The sequence below is a fragment of the Oncorhynchus tshawytscha genome, linkage group LG25 (assembly GCF_018296145.1).
Source record: "Oncorhynchus tshawytscha isolate Ot180627B linkage group LG25, Otsh_v2.0, whole genome shotgun sequence".
Classification (NCBI taxonomy): Eukaryota; Metazoa; Chordata; class Actinopteri; order Salmoniformes; family Salmonidae; genus Oncorhynchus; species Oncorhynchus tshawytscha.
The window spans coordinates 47,170,130-47,186,458 of NC_056453.1; the positions used below are offsets into that span (position 1 = coordinate 47,170,130).

At 44.0% G+C, this 16,329-nt stretch overlaps 1 protein-coding gene across 1 annotated transcript in view; it reads left to right on the top strand.

Moving 5' to 3' along the window:
• The first annotated feature begins 213 nt into the window (after positions 1 to 213).
• Positions 214 to 16,329, top strand: part of LOC112223950 (calpain-2 catalytic subunit-like) — a 47,591-nt gene continuing 31,475 nt past the window's right edge. The window contains exons 1-3 of the mRNA XM_042305822.1: positions 214 to 598; positions 4,438 to 4,507; positions 10,071 to 10,192. Of these exons, the coding sequence (XP_042161756.1) occupies positions 362 to 598; positions 4,438 to 4,507; positions 10,071 to 10,192 (429 nt within the window). The 5' untranslated portion in view covers positions 214 to 361. The remainder of the gene's footprint in view (positions 599 to 4,437; positions 4,508 to 10,070; positions 10,193 to 16,329) is intronic.

The following is a 16,329-nucleotide window of genomic DNA, read 5'->3' on the forward strand; positions in this document are numbered from 1 at the left end:
ACTCGGACTTTATGTTCATCCTCCCCGTTATGATACTCAAACAGATTCATTGAGTGGTTGATTGTTTGATGCATATGCCTAAAAAGTGTTCATATTCACACTAAATACTTTTGAACAAGTAAACGTTGTGTAGAAGCAACAGTTCCGGTAACATAAATCTTATGTACATATTGTTGAGGGGAAAAAAACTCGCACTGACTTGCAGTCAAGAGGCAGACAGACCACGCCTGAAAAACCAGGGGCGTAGAAGGAATTTAGACTTTTCCACCAGTGAAACGCATCCCAACTCTTTTCCTCTTTTCACTGTGTCGACGCAGTCAGCCACCCGACCCGACAGAGGAGAAGAAAAAGGACTTGCATAATGGCTGGGGTGGCATCAACGTTGGCCAAGAAGAGGGCTTTGGCCGCAGGATTTGGCACTAATGCCAATGCGTCGAAGTACCTAAACCAAGACTTCGAGTCTCTCAGGAGCGAGTGTCTGAGTAGAGGTTCACTTTTCACGGATGCCACTTTTCCAGCCGAACCTGCGTCCTTGGGATTCAATGAGCTCGGACCGAGATCTTCCAAAACCAGAGGTGTGCAATGGAAACGACCTGGGGTAAGTTACTGCCATTAAGCACAAGTTAAATGTCTGCTCTATGGCTGGATTTGTATTGATCAAAATAAACCAAAGCGTTATCTATCTCTGGAGAAAAAAAAATTATTACAAAATATTTGATAAAACCGTATACCAAACAAAACAGACCAACTTTATACACAGGAAGTTGATCTACAACAGAAACAAGTTAGGATGCAATGTAAATATGATGAAACACAAGTTAACCAACCCAAAAGAAAACGGATTTATGGTTTAAACCAAAACTCAGAACTTACAACCAGATCGAAAACAGCTATGATCCAGAACCTTATGTCACCTCTCACCTAACCAGAAACCAAACGTCCTTGTATACCCAGTTGAGAACCAGTATACTGCCTCTGGTAATTGAAGTAGGTAGGTTCAATGACGTAGATGAAGAAGAGGGACTATGTACTGTGTGTGATTTTAGGGGCGGTGGACAATTCACTTTTTATTTGATAGTTCTTTATGTGGTGATCTGAGAGCTGTACTGTTTGATAAAAAAAATATTGCAACGAAAACAGGAACTATTCTGGGTTAGAGATGAAGGAAAAACTTGAATGTCTAATTTAGGAAATAAGTTTTCCCGGCTGCACATTTTCTCTTCGAGGACGATGCAGACAAGACAAGATGTATACCTCAAATGTTTCTGTTTAGTTTTCTCAATTGCTTTCCGCTGCTATATTAATGTATGTTTATATATACAGTACCAGTCCAAAGTTTGGACACACCAACTCATTCAACGTTTAAAAAAATATATATATATATTTCCTACATTTGTAGAATAATAATAAAGACATCAAAACTATGAAATAACACATATGGAATCATGTAGTAACCCAAAAAAGTGTTAAACAAATTAAAATAGATTTTATATTTGAGATTATTCAAGGTAGCCACCCTTTGCCTTGATGACAGCTTTGTACACTCTTGGCATTCTCTCAACCAGATTCATGAGATTCACCTGGAATGTATTTCAATTAACATGTCTGCCTTGTAAAAGTTATTTTGTGGAGTTTCTTTCCTTAATGAGTTTGAGCCAATCAGTTGTGACAAGGTAGGGGCGGTATACAGAGGATAGCCCTATTTGGTAAAAGATCAAGTCCATATTATGGCAAGAACAACAGAACAACAGACAAGAATGTCTCTCTCATGGCTAACTACCAGGAAGTTTGAAAAGACAGGCGTGGTGATACACAAAGCAACTCAAACAACATTGAAATTGCATCAATTATATATATTTTTTAATACATTTTTAGTTTGGCATTTCTCTTGTGATACGGTTCACAGCAGCACTGATAGTTGTGTTGACTTGACAACTGCGTCTGAGTTTTGAAAGACTAGCCCCCCTTTTGTTGCATGCTGACTGAAGACCCAGATAGCCTAGCTAGCCAGTAACTAGCTAACACCAGACACAGATGAAGACCTAGCTAGACAGTAACTAGCTAACACCAGACACAGATGAAGACCTAGCTAGCCAGTAACTAGCTAACACCAGACACAGATGAAGACCTAGCTAGCCAGTAACTAGCTAACACCAGACACAGATGAAGACCTAGCTAGACAGTAACTAGCTAACACCAGACACAGATGAAGACCTAGCTAGCCAGTAACTAATTAACACCAGACACAGATGAAAGGGGAAACATATAAGTATCATTGCCATAGATGAATAGGGTAAACTTTTAATTATATTTGCTGACACCCTATAATCAAATGTTGGCACCAGTAGAGTAGCTATCTAGCTATATAAACCACGCCCCTTTGCAAACACGCCTTCTCCAATGTTGGTTACAAGGCAGGACTTATTTAAATGAGGTAAGAGAATATCATGTTACCATTGGTGTATTCAAATGAGAGTTAAGGTGATGTCACCTTGTCTTCTTAATAATGAATCCAAGTGTTTGACTTGGGGGAAAACAGTAACTTCATGATCAAACTTTATCAATGTAGAAGAAACAGTTTTTCATACTTTGATCTGGTTTCCTTCAAATATCATCGCATTTCAAGAGAAACATGATTTTAACGGATCATTTTAGGGTTCATAAGGCTTAACAGGCCTTACATTTTAGGGTTGCCATTACTTTAATGTTTTCAGGATGTGCAGCATTTTCAAATAATATTCAATTTTATTTAGAAAAAGTCCAAATCTGGGCTTTTCTTTTCCCTACTTGTGTTTGTGTTTATAATATGTATCAGACATAATGAATATATATATATATATATACATCTTTATCATCAAACACATCCTCACTGGGAATATCTCTTTTTAGCCTGGGTCAGTGATGTCACAGTAGTCTGATGGGGGTTAGATGCGTGTCCAGATGCGGGTCCAGATGCGGGTTATCCGTTTGATATGATTGGACCGTTGGGCGTAAAGGAATCACTTGTATCCAAAACAACTGAAACTGTTACCGTACGGCTAAATGAACGAGGAACATGGACAGGGTGGTGTGGTGACTCATCCTCCAACTATTCGGATTGAACTTTGGCGTTAGTCATCTGATCCTACGCCTTTTTGTTTTGCCTGTCAACACATCGACTCGTAGACTTTGAGACAATTGAGGTTACGTTAGGTCATCGTGGACCCTGCCCTTTACTCGTGCATGACTTTAATGTGTATCAGTCTACCCTCTTCATTCATTCTACCCTCTTCATTCATTCTACCCTCTTCATTCATTCTACCCTCTTCATTCATTCTACCCTCTTCATTCATTCTACCCTCTTCATTCATTCTACCCTCTTCATTCCCATGTGCTTTTATTTCATAACTATTATTGGGTGATCCTTTTAGTCAAATCTGCTATGAATGTTACTGTCTAGTGAAAATCAGACTTTTAAAAGTTCATATTCTGTTAACGCATACCCAGATAATGTTGTTGACTCATCCTATACTCGTATTTGTGGCCAAAGCATAAATAGGAGAGTAACTGCCCCCCCCTGCCCAAACAGACTTTAAAAAAATGCTTGCTATGATGAAATCCTCCTGAGCCAATCAGCGGTCTACTCGCGTGAATGGTTTTAATCACCGGTATACGCCCACACCATTCAAACACAGAAAATAGGCTTTTTTTTTTTTTTAAACATGCTTAATTACAATTGTTTTGGAATTAAAACTATTTCACTCGTATTGTAACTAATTCTAGGTCATATGTGACCTGATTCAGGAAACTAGGCGTATGTCGCAAGTCACGACTTCACAGGAGAGCCGTTTGTACGTAACAAAAAAATATTTTTTATTTAATAGAAATCTGGAAACACTGGACAGTTGCTTTAAAAGTTCAAAACAGTCTTAATCATGTAATGGTCCCTGAATAGTAGATAATATATCAATATATATAATAATATATCAAATGCAGTGCTCTATGAAATACCTGAGGCTACACTAGTAGCTCATTGTGCAGTTATTCCCCCTGAGGCTACACTAGTAGCTCATTGTGCAGTTATTCCCCCTGAGGCTACACTAGTAGCTCATTGTGCAGTTATTCCCCCTGAGGCTACACTAGTAGCTCATTGTGCAGTTATTCCCCCTGAGGCTACACTAGTAGCTCATTGTGCAGTTATTCCCCCTGAGGCTACACTAGTAGCTCATTGTGCAGTTATTTCCCCCTGAGGCTACACTAGTAGCTCATTGTGCAGTTATTCCCCCTGAGGCTACACTAGTAGCTCATTGTGCAGTTATTCCCCCTGAGGCTAGCGTATTGCTTTAATTAGGGCTGCAAAGTTTGGAAGCCCCAAAATTTGTACTTTTTATTTTATTGAAATTCTCAGTAATATCTTCCACAGTTTAACTCATGCTTTGGTCGTCTCTCCCTGAATAGGAGCTGGTGTCCAGCCCAGAGTTCATCGTTGGTGGAGCCTCGAGAACCGACATCTGCCAAGGCGGCTTGGGTAAGTCACTTTCATATTCGGTACCAAAACAGGAACCAAACCAAAGCCACAGGGTCGCCGGTTTGTAACAGTATCCATGGTTTCAGCTGTGAGGAGGAGATGGTATAGTAAAAGTTAATGTGATTGATCACAGCATATGTAATAACATTCAGTTATTGCTTTAATCAGTTATTACACAGGTGATTTGGTTTCCTAGACTACCACTGAACAGCCTCCATGTCAGGTTGTTATCTCTGTCATGAGGTATCATTTAAAACATGTCAGGTTGTTATCTCTGTCATGCGATATCATTTAAAACATGTCAGGTTGTTATCTCTGTCATGAGGTATCATTTAAAACATGTCAGGTTGTTATCTCTGTCATGAGGTATAAAACATGTAATGTGATCTCTGAGGTATAATAATATAAGACATGATATGTTGTTATCTCTGTAATGAGGTATAGTAGAAAATATGGACAAACCAAGATATCTCTATGGAAACCAGCTCAGTTACCATGCTGGGAGGAAGTCTTCACAGAGCCAGTTACTGGAAATGAGACCCACTTCCCTTTCCATTTGCTCACAACTAGCCTCACCCTCAACCGTTTACAAATCTTCTCTAACAAAGAAGATTTCTGACAAAGCGAGACGAGCTTTGGCATGGTGTTTATTTGTGTGTTAATCCAACAGGGTAGACTAGTGTCCTGGCCTGTCATTAACCCAGCAGGGTAGACTAGTGTACTGGCCTGTCATTAACCCAACAGGGTAGACTAATGTACTGGCCTGTCATTAACCCAACAGGGTGGACTAGTGTCCTGTCATTAACCCAGCAGGGTAGACTAGTGTCCTGTCATTAACCCAGCAGGGTAGACTAGTGTACTGGCCTGTCATTAATCCAATAGGGTAGACTAGTGTACTGTCATTAACCCAGCAGGGTAGACTAGTGTACTGGCCTGTCATTAACCCAGCAGGGTAGACTAGTGGCCTGTCCTGTCATTAACCCAACAGGGTAGACTAGTGTCCTGTCATTAACCCAGCAGGGTAGACTAGTGTACTGGCCTGTCATTAACCCAACAGGGTAGACTAGTGTACTGTCATTAACCCAGCAGGGTAGACTAGTGTCCTGTCATTAACCCAGCAGGGTAGACTAGTGCCCTGGCCTGTCATTAACCCAGCAGGGTAGACTAGTGTACTGGCCTGTCATTAATCCAATAGGGTAGACTAGTGTACTGGCCTGTCATTAATCCAATAGGGTAGACTAGTGTACTGGCCTGTCATTAATCCAATAGGGTAGACTAGTGTACTGGCCTGTCATTAATCCAGCAGGGTAGACTAGTGTACTGGCCTGTCATTAATCCAATAGGGTAGACTAGTGTACTGGCCTGTCATTAATCCAATAGGGTAGACTAGTGTACTGGCCTGTCATTAATCCAATAGGGTAGACTAGTGGCCTGTCCTGTCATTAACCCAACAGGGTAGACTAGTGTACTGTCGTCTCATTAACCCAGCAGGGTAGACTAGTGTCCTGGTCTGTCATTAACCCAGCAGGGTAGACTAGTGTCCTGGTCTGTCATTAACCCAGCAGGGTAGACTAGTGTACTGGCCTGTCATTAACCCAGCAGGGTAGACTAGTGTCCTGTCATTAACCCAGCAGGGTAGACTAGTGTACTGGCCTGTCATTAACCCAACAGGGTAGACTAGTGTCCTGTCATTAACCCAGCAGGGTAGACTAGTGTACTGGCCTGTCATTAACCCAACAGGCTAGACTAGTGGCCTGTCATTAACCCAACAGGCTAGACTAGTGGCCTGTCATTAACCCAGCAGGGTAGACTAGTGTACTGGCCTGTCATTAACCCAACAGGGTAGACTAGTGGCCTGTCATTAACCCAGCAGGGTAGACTAGTGTACTGGCCTGTCATTAACCCAACAGGGTAGACTAGTGGCCTGTCATTAACCCAGCAGGGTAGACTAGTGGCCTGTCATTAACCCAGCAGGGTAGACTAGTGTACTGGCCTGTCATTAACCCAGCAGGGTAGACTAGTGTACTGTCGTCTCATTAACCCAGCAGGGTAGACTAGTGTCCTGGTCTGTCATTAACCCAGCAGGGTAGACTAGTGTACTGGCCTGTCATTAACCCAGCAGGGTAGACTAGTGTCCTGTCATTAACCCAGCAGGGTAGACTAGTGTACTGGCCTGTCATTAACCCAACAGGCTAGACTAGTGGCCTGTCATTAACCCAACAGGCTAGACTAGTGGCCTGTCATTAACCCAGCAGGGTAGGCTAGTGTACTGGCCTGTCATTAACCCAGCAGGGTAGACTAGTGGCCTGTCATTAACCCAGCAGGGTAGACTAGTGTCCTGTCATTAACCCAGCAGGGTAGACTAGTGTACTGGCCTGTCATTAACCCAACAGGGTAGACTAGTGTCCTGTTATTAACCCAGCAGGGTAGACTAGTGTCCTGTCATTAACCCAGCAGGGTAGACTAGTGTCCTGTCATTAACCCAGCAGGGTAGACTAGTGTCCTGTCATTAACCCAGCAGGGTAGACTAGTGTCCTGTCATTAACCCAGCAGGGTAGACTAGTGTCCTGTCATTAACCCAGCAGGGTAGACTAGTGGCCTGTCATTAACCCAGCAGGGTAGACTAGTGTACTGGCCTGTCATTAACCCAGCAGGGTAGGCTAGTGTCCTGTCATTAACCCAGCAGGGTAGACTAGTGTACTGTCATTAACCCAACAGGGTAGACTAGTGGCCTGTCATTAACCCAACAGGGTAGACTAGTGTCCTGTCATTAACCCAGCAGGGTAGACTAGTGTACTGTCATTAACCCAGCAGGGTAGACTAGTGTACTGTCATTAACCCAGCAGGGTAGACTAGTGTACTGTCATTAACCCAGCAGGGTAGACTAGTGTCCTGTCATTAACCCAGCAGGGTAGACTAGTGTACTGTCATTAACCCAACAGGGTAGACTAGTGGCCTGTCATTAACCCAACAGGGTAGACTAGTGTCCTGTCATTAACCCAGCAGGGTAGACTAGTGTCCTGTCATTAACCCAGCAGGGTAGACTAGTGACCTGTCATTAACCCAACAGGGTAGACTAGTGTCCTGGTCTGTCATTAACCCAGCAGGGTAGACTAGTGTACTGGCCTGTCATTAACCCAACAGGGTAGACTAGTGTCCTGGTCTGTCATTAATCCAATAGGGTAGGCTAGTGTCCTGTCATTAATCCAACAGGGTAGACTAGTGGCCTGTCATTAACCCAACAGGGTAGACTAGTGTCCTGGTCTGTCATTAATCCAATAGGGTAGGCTAGTGTCCTGTCATTAACCCTACAGGGTAGACTAGTGTCCTGGTCTGTCATTAATCCAATAGGGTAGACTAGTGGCCTGTCATTAACCCAACAGGGTAGACTAGTGTCCTGGTCTGTCATTAATCCAATAGGGTAGACTAGTGGCCTGTCATTAATCCAACAGGGTAGACTAGTGTACTGGCCCAATGCTCTTAACTGCTAAGCTATCTGCTGTGTTTGTTTCCAGGATATATCAGTTATCAGGGTTCTGTGTTACTGTCAGACAGCATATTCAATAGTGTGACTATTGGTTAAATCACTGTCTCACCATAGACACTGAAGTTCCGTCTGGCTTATCAAGGCTAGTGATGATGCCCAGTCAGAGCAGGATGTTTCGATCATTTCAGGCGTGGCTCTTTAAACAAACACACTGTGCCAGATATATTTTGCATAACACATATTTTGCAAAGCTCTGGGTCTGCAATCTGGGTCACATTAGTCCCTTGCAGGGTCTCATACAAGTTGTCTTTATAACAACGTATTGTTGTAGTAGGAGGAACACTCATTTATAACTGTCAATACTCCTTCCCTTTTCTGATTGTTGATCAACCCAGTAGACATACTAATTTACTGTAACTAAAGACAAAACAATTGGTTCATGGAGAAATCGTGTCCACAAATGCGTGACATAGCAAGTCCCAGTCCTGACCAGTGCACGGGACAGACGACATGCTGAGACTGGGAACTGGACTGAGGTCAGCTGTTCTCTTTTTAAGGTGAATATCTTCCGTGGAACTGAACTGGGCTGTGTAGGGAACTGTTGTGTGTGTTTTGTAGGGTGGCTTTCACTGGGTGTGTGTGTGTGTGTACAGTTATTAGAATTAACTAAAATATAAAACGTAACATGTGAAGTGTTGGTCCCATGTTTCAAGTGCTGAAACTAAAGATCCCAGAAATGTTCCATATGAAATGTTCCATACGCACAAAAAGCTGATTTCTCTCAAATGTTTGTTTACATCCCTGTTAGTGAGTATTTCTCCTTCGCCAAGATAATCCATCCACCTGACAGGTGCGGCATATCACGAAGCTGATTAAACAGCATGATCATTACACAGGTGCACCTTGTGCTGGGGACAATAAACGGCCACTCTAAAATGTGCAGTTTTGTCACACAACACAATGCCACAGACGTCTGGTGTTTTGAGGGAGCATCCCATTGAACCGTTCCCAAAGAATTGAATGTTCATTTCTCAACCATAAGCCGCCTCAAACTTCGTTTGAGAGAATTTGGCGGTACGTCCAACCGGCCTGACAACTGCAGACCACGTGTATGGCGTTGTATGGGTGGGCTGTTTGCTGATGTCAACGTTGTGGACAGAGTGGTGATGGTGGGGTTATGGTATGACCAGCCCAGGACCTCCACATCCGGCTTCTTTACCTGCGGGATCGTCTGAGACCAGATACTCGGGCAGCCGATGAAACCGAGGAGTATTTCTGTCTGTAATAAAGCCCTTTTGTGGGGATTAACTCATTCTGATTGGCTGAGCCTGGCTCCCAAGTGGGTGGCCCTATGCCCTCCCAGGCCCACCCATGTCTACTCCCCTACCCAGTCATGTGAAATCCATAGATTAGGGCCTAATGAATTTATTTCAATTGACTGATTTCCTTCTATGAGCTGTAACTCAGTAAAATCCTAGACATTGTTGCATGTTGTGTTTATATATTTTTTCAGTATATAATGAAAAGCAATCAATCAATCAGGAATGTTCAGAATGAGAATTGAAAACTGACCAGTGATGACCTCCACTCCCTTAGTCTCTGACCTGTGATGACCTCCACTCCCTTTGTCTCTCTGACCTGTGATGACCTCCACTCCCTTTGTCTCTCTGACCTGTGATGACCTCCACTCCCTTTGTCTCTCTGACCTGTGATGACCTCCACTCCCTTCGTCTCTCTCTGACCTGTGATGACCTCCACTCCCTTCGTCTCTCTCTGACCTGTGATGACCTCCACTCCCTTCGTCTCTCTCTGACCTGTGATGACCTCCACTCCCTTCGTCTCTCTCTGACCTGTGATGACCTCCACTCCCTTCGTCTCTCTCTGACCTGTGATGACCTCCACTCCCTTCGTCTCTCTCTAACCTGTGATGACCTCCACTCCCTCAGTCTCTCTGACCTGTGATGACCTCCACTCCCTTCGTCTCTCTGACCTGTGATGACCTCCACTCCCTTCATCTCGCTCTGACCTGTGATGACCTCCACTCCCTTAGTCTCTCTTCTCTGTTTCCCCCTCCAGGTGACTGCTGGCTCCTGGCGGCCATCGCCTCTCTGACCCTGAATGAAGATGTGATGGCCCGGGTTGTTCCTGCAGGACAAGGCTTTGGACGTGGAGAGTACGCTGGGATCTTTCACTTCCAGGTAGAGACAGTGTCACGTTCTAGAGTCACAGAATGCATCCCAAAATGCCTCCCTATATAGTGCACTACTTTTAAACTAGGCTCTGGTATAAAAAAAAAGTATAGTGCATTATAACGGGAATAGCGTGCAATTTGGTGGCCAGGCCAGTGTTCATTTACTTTAACAAATATAGTGACTAAAATAAATGTATAAGTATATTTTTCAGGGGCAATTGACGAGAGTAAGTGACTAAATAGACCCAGAAAAAACTAGAACTAAACAAAAGTAAATTCAATTTTCTCTGTGACTAAAATCTGACTACTAAGTGGATTGGACAAGAGTTTTTGGAGAGATTTTCAGTCACAAAGCACAATTTAATATTAGCAGCAACACAGTTCAGTAGTGGGAAGGAAGCGTCTCACCCGGTACATAGGGGACAACTGGTACATACAACCTACATCAGCTGGTGAGCTACAGAGGGGACAACCACCACATACAACCTACATCAGCTGGTGAGCTACAGAGGGGACAACCACCACATACAACCTACATCAGCTGGTGAGCTACAGGGGGGACAACCACCACATACAACCTACATCAGCTGGTGAGCTACAGGGGGACAACCACCACATACAACCTACATCAGCTGGTGAGCTACAGAGGGGACAACCACCACATACAACCTACATCAGCTGGTGAGCTACAGGGGGACAACCACCACATACAACCTACATCAGCTGGTGAGCTACAGAGGGGACAACCACCACATACAACCTGGTGACATCAGCTGGTGAGCTACAGAGGGGACAACCACCACATACAACCTACATCAGCTGGTGAGCTACAGGGGGGACAACCACCACATACAACCTACATCAGCTGGTGAGCTACAGGGGGAACAAACACCACATACAACCTACATCAGCTCCACCTCCGATTATACACATGGCGAATCTCTTGATTCCCCGGTAGCTAACCAGTCCCCACCAGCCTGCTAGTTACCCTTTTGCCTGTTTCAAAAACGCAAGCTGTTTTATGAAATGTAAAACAATAGCAGCATTAAGTTGAATAGTAAAACAACAGTGGAGCGGGTCTCTGACTCTCCCTCGACTATAGAAAAGTAAACAATTTGTAGTCTCGCTTAACCCCTCCCACTTTCCCCCACTACATTTCATATCCAGGTTGTGGAAACATCTTAACTCAAAAGATAAGACCCGTAATACCGACCGTTTTCTTCCTTTCTGCCTTTTTACATTTATTCAGCATATGGCGGACCTTCTGGAACTGGGCTACTTGAGGACCGTTAACTATTTGTTTAGGCTACAAACCTTGAACAGCCACGTCACTTCGTTAGAAAACGCCGACAACCTGGGCCTCTTTCAGTTTCAGCAGGAGTCAACGTTTTGGAACCTTCAGATAGAAATGCGCTATATAGAATAAATATGCCTCTTGCCTCATGTTGCCTCATGTTGAATAAGAAATAAAATCTGCTCTATTCATGGCATTTCTATCTGCAACGCTCAATTAAAAAAAAAATTGGAGTGGGTGTACTTTTTACCCCTTCTTTCTCCCCAATTGGTAGTTACAATCTTGTCTCATCGCTGCAACTTCTGTACGGACTTGGGAGAGGCGAAGGTTGAGAGCCGTGCGTCCTCCGAAACACGACCCTGCCAAGCCGCACTGCTCGCTTAACCCGGGAGCCAGCCACACCAATGTGTCGGAGGAAACGCGGTCAGCGTGGAGGCGCCCGTTCCGCCACAAGGAGTCGCTAGAGTGTGATGGGATAAGGACATCCTGGACGACGCCGTGCCAATCGTGCGCTGCCTCATGGGTCTCGCGATCACTACCAGGATCGAACCCGGGTCTGTAGTGATGCCTCAAGCACTGCAGTGCACCACCCGGGGGGCAGAATGTTTTTGAGCTAAACGTGGACCTGGTAACATTATCAGTAGACTAAATGCAAATATTTGTTGGCACAGAAAGACATTTCCTCTTGCCACTACGCTGTATCTGACTGGGGAAAGGACTTTATGTTGAGTTAATGTGGACCCAGTTGACTCAGAGATGAGCACTTGGACCAGGACTCGCGCACTGGGATTCGGACTCCAGACTTGGACTCGATTGGCACTCAAGGTTTAGTGACTCTGCTACATCCCTGGGTGAAACAGTCCTCAGCCTGAGGTTTAGTGACTCCATTGTTCTACTTGTGCCTCTCTGTCTCTGTCTCTCTCTCCTCTCTGTCTCTGTCTCTGTCTCTCTGTCTCTGTCTCTCTCTGTCTCTCTCTGTATCTGTCTCTCTCTCTGTCTCTCTCTGTATCTGTCTCTCTCTGTCTCTCTCTGTCTCTGTCTCTCTCTCTCTCTCTGTCTCTCTCTCTCTCTGTCTCTCTCTCGCTCGGTCTCTGTCTCTCTCTCTCTCTGTCTCTCTTTCTCTGCCTCTGTCTCTCTCTCTGTCTCTCTCTCTGTCTCTCTCTCTCTCTCTCTGTCTCTCAATTCAATTCAATTCAAGGGCTTTATTGGCATGGGAAACATGTGTTAACATTGCCAAAGCAAGTGAGGTAGATAATATATAAAGTGAAATAAACAATAAAAATTAACAGTAAACATCACACATACAGAAGTTTCAAAACAATAAAGACATTACAAATGTCATATATATATATATACAGTGTTTTAACAATGTACAAATGGTAAAGGACACAAGATAAAATAAATAAGCATAGATATGGGTTGTATTTACAATGGTGCGTGTTCTTCACTGGTTGCCCTTTTCTCGTTGCAACAGGTCACAAATCTTGCTGCTGTGATGGCACACTGTGGTATTTCACCCAGTAGATATGGGATTTTATCAAAATTGGATTGATTTTCTAATTCTTTGTGGATCTGTGTAATCTGAGGGAAATATGTGTCTCTAATATGGTCATATATTGGGCAGGAGGTTAGGAAGTGCAGCTCAGTTTCCACCTCATTTTGTGGGCAGTGAGCACATAGCCTGTCTTCTCTTGAGAGCCATGTCTGCCTACGGCGGCCTTTCTCAATAGCAAGGCTATGCTCACTGAGTCTGTACATAGTCAAAGCTTTCCTTAATTTTGGGTCAGTCACAGTGGTCAGGTATTCTGCTGCTGTGTACTCTCTGTGTAGGGCCAAATAGCATTCTAGTTTGCTCTGTGTTTTTGTTCATTCTTTCCAATGTGTCAAGTAATTATCTTTTTGTTTTCTCATGATTTGGTTGGGTCTAATTGTGCTGCTGTCCTGGGGCTCTGTAGGGTGTGTTTGTGTTTGTGAACAGAGCCCCAGGACCAGCTTGCTTAGGGGACTCTTCTCCAGGTTCATCTCTCTGTAGGTGATAGCTTTGTTGTGGAAGGTTTGGGAATCGCTTTTAGGTGGTTATAGAATTTAACAGCTCTTTTCTCTCTCTCTCTCTCTCTCTGTCTCTCTCTCTCTCTCTCTCTCTCTCTCTGTCTCTCTCTCTCTCTCTCTCTCTCTCTCTCTCTGTCTCTCTCTCTCTCTGTCTCTCTCTCTCTATCTCTCTCTCTCTCTCTCTGTCTCTCTGTCTCTCTGTCTCTCTCTGTCTCTCTCTGTCTCTGTCTCTCTCTCTCTCTCTCTCTCTCTCTCTCTCTCTCTCTCTCTCTGTCTCTCTCTCTCTCTGTCTCTCTCTCTCTATCTCTCTCTCTCTCTCTCTCTCTGTCTCTCTCTCTCTCTGTCTCTCTCTCTGTCTCTCTGTCTCTCTCTCTATCTCTCTCTCTCTCTCTCTCTGTCTCTCTCTCTGTCTGTCTCTCTCTCTGTCTCTCTGTCTCTCTCTCTGTCTCTCTCTCTCTCTGTCTCTCTCTCTGTCTCTCTCTCTCTCTGTCTCTCTCTCTCTGTCTGTCTCTCTCTCTGTCTGTCTCTCTCTGTCTCCCTTGTGTGTGTCAGGTTGTTTTACGTGTAATATCCACAGTACCAGTCAAAAGTTAACACACCTACTCATTCAAGGTGTTTGTACTTTATTTTCTACATTGTAGAATAATAGAAAAGACATCAACACTATGAAATAACACATATGGAATCATGAGCACTTGAGAGAATACCAAGAGTGTGCAAAGCTGTCATCAAGGCAAAGGGTGGCTACTTTGAAGAATCTCAAATATTTAACTCTTTTTTTTGGTTACTACATGATTCCATATGTGTTATTTCATGTCTTCACTATTATTCTACAATGTAGAAAATAGTAAAAATAAAGAAAAACTCTGGAATGAGTTGGTTTGTCCAAACTGTTGACTGGTACTGTGTGTCTATGGGATGTACAGATAAATCTAATGACCTCGTTTCGGTCTTATGTAGCATCACTTGAAATGGTGTTTTTTTGACACATTGGATAATAGTAGAGACTCAAAGCTACAAAATAGTAAATAAACTTACAAGATGAAACATTTAGGATGTAGGTTTTGTGAGATGTTGGAAACCAACCAGAAAAACCTGGCTTTAACCAGCAAAATGGAATGCTTACTAAACAGGAACATCTAAACATGGGCTACAGTTGAGGAACAACGAGGAAAGTCATTCTGCTTTGAATGTTGATAAACTTGTAACCCCACTTTTGAGAAAATGACCTTTGAATGTGTTGGTACACCTACTGGAGAGCTCTTCTTTGGCTACACCCATTCAGCATCGTTCACCCCCTCCCCCTGTGAGCAGCCTCTCTTCTCCCCCACCCTGTATCCAATCAAATCTAAGTTCATTTGTCACATGCACAGGATACAAAAGGCGTAAGCGGTAATTGTCTCGACATGTTCATGAAATACAATAGATGGCCGTAATCACCCCCCAGACACACCTGGCTATTTTGATGGTCCAAAGTGGAGTCTTTTGTTTAGCTAAAACAATGAACCGGCATAACCCCAACTCATACTACTACCAATACAAACATTGTCATAACTGTGGTATGAATCTGCAGGTAGCTAAAGTTAACAAACTAGGTTCAATGTTAGCTAGCTAACATTTAGGCTATAACTAGCAATGCAAATGGATTTCTGATTCAAATTATATTACTACACAGATCATACACGTAATGTTAGCTGGCGAGCCAACAAGCTAACGTTTCGCAATAAACATGACTTTCTGACCAAATGATAAAGTTATATCTGTAAAATGTAGCTAGACTCTGACCTGTATACATGGAGAAACACTTCACACTGACTGGATCCATTAAACTCTGTTCTGTTTGTAGCTACATCTGACTGGATCCATTAAACTCTGTTCTGTTTGTAGCTACATCTTGTTTGGCAGCATTGGATCAGGTCTGTTGATAGCTCCTGCTACAATCAGGGCATCAATGTTGTTGAGAAAAGTAGCAAAACTTGTGTAGTTGTCGATGGCTGATGTTATATCTTTCAAAAATGGCGCGGTAGAAAGGACTGTCAACACACACTGAACAGCTCACGACAACACTACCACTAGGAGAGGAGAGGCTGCTCTCTGTCAACACTAGGAGAGGAGAGGAGAGGTTGCTCTCTGTCAACACTAGGAGAGGAGAGGAGAGGCTACTCTCTGTCAACACTACCACTAGGAGAGGAGAGGTTGCTCTCTGTCAACACTAGGAGAGGAGAGGAGAGGCTACTCTCTGTCAACACTACCACTAGGAGAGGAGAGGCTGCTCTCTGTCAACACTAGGAGAGGAGAGGAGAGGCTACTCTCTGTCAACACTACCACTAGGAGAGGAGAGGTTGCTCTCTGTCAACACTACCACTAGGAGAGGAGAGGTTGCTCTCTGTCAACACTAGGAGAGGAGAGGAGAGGCTACTCTCTGTCAACACTACCACTAGGAGAGGAGAGGCTGCTCTCTGTCAACACTAGGAGAGGAGAGGAGAGGCTACTCTCTGTCAACACTACCACTAGGAGAGGAGAGGTTGCTCTCTGTCAACACTACCACTAGGAGAGGAGAGGTTGCTCTCTGTCAACACTAGGAGAGGAGAGGAGAGGCTACTCTCTGTCAACACTACCACTAGGAGAGGAGAGGCTGCTCTCTGTCAACACTAGGAGAGGAGAGGAGAGGCTACTCTCTGTCAACACTACCACTAGGAGAGGAGATGTTGCTCTCTGTCAACACTAGGAGAGGAGAGGTTGCTCTCTGTCAACACTAGGAGAGGAGAGGAGAGGCTGCTCTCTGTCAACACTAGGAGAGG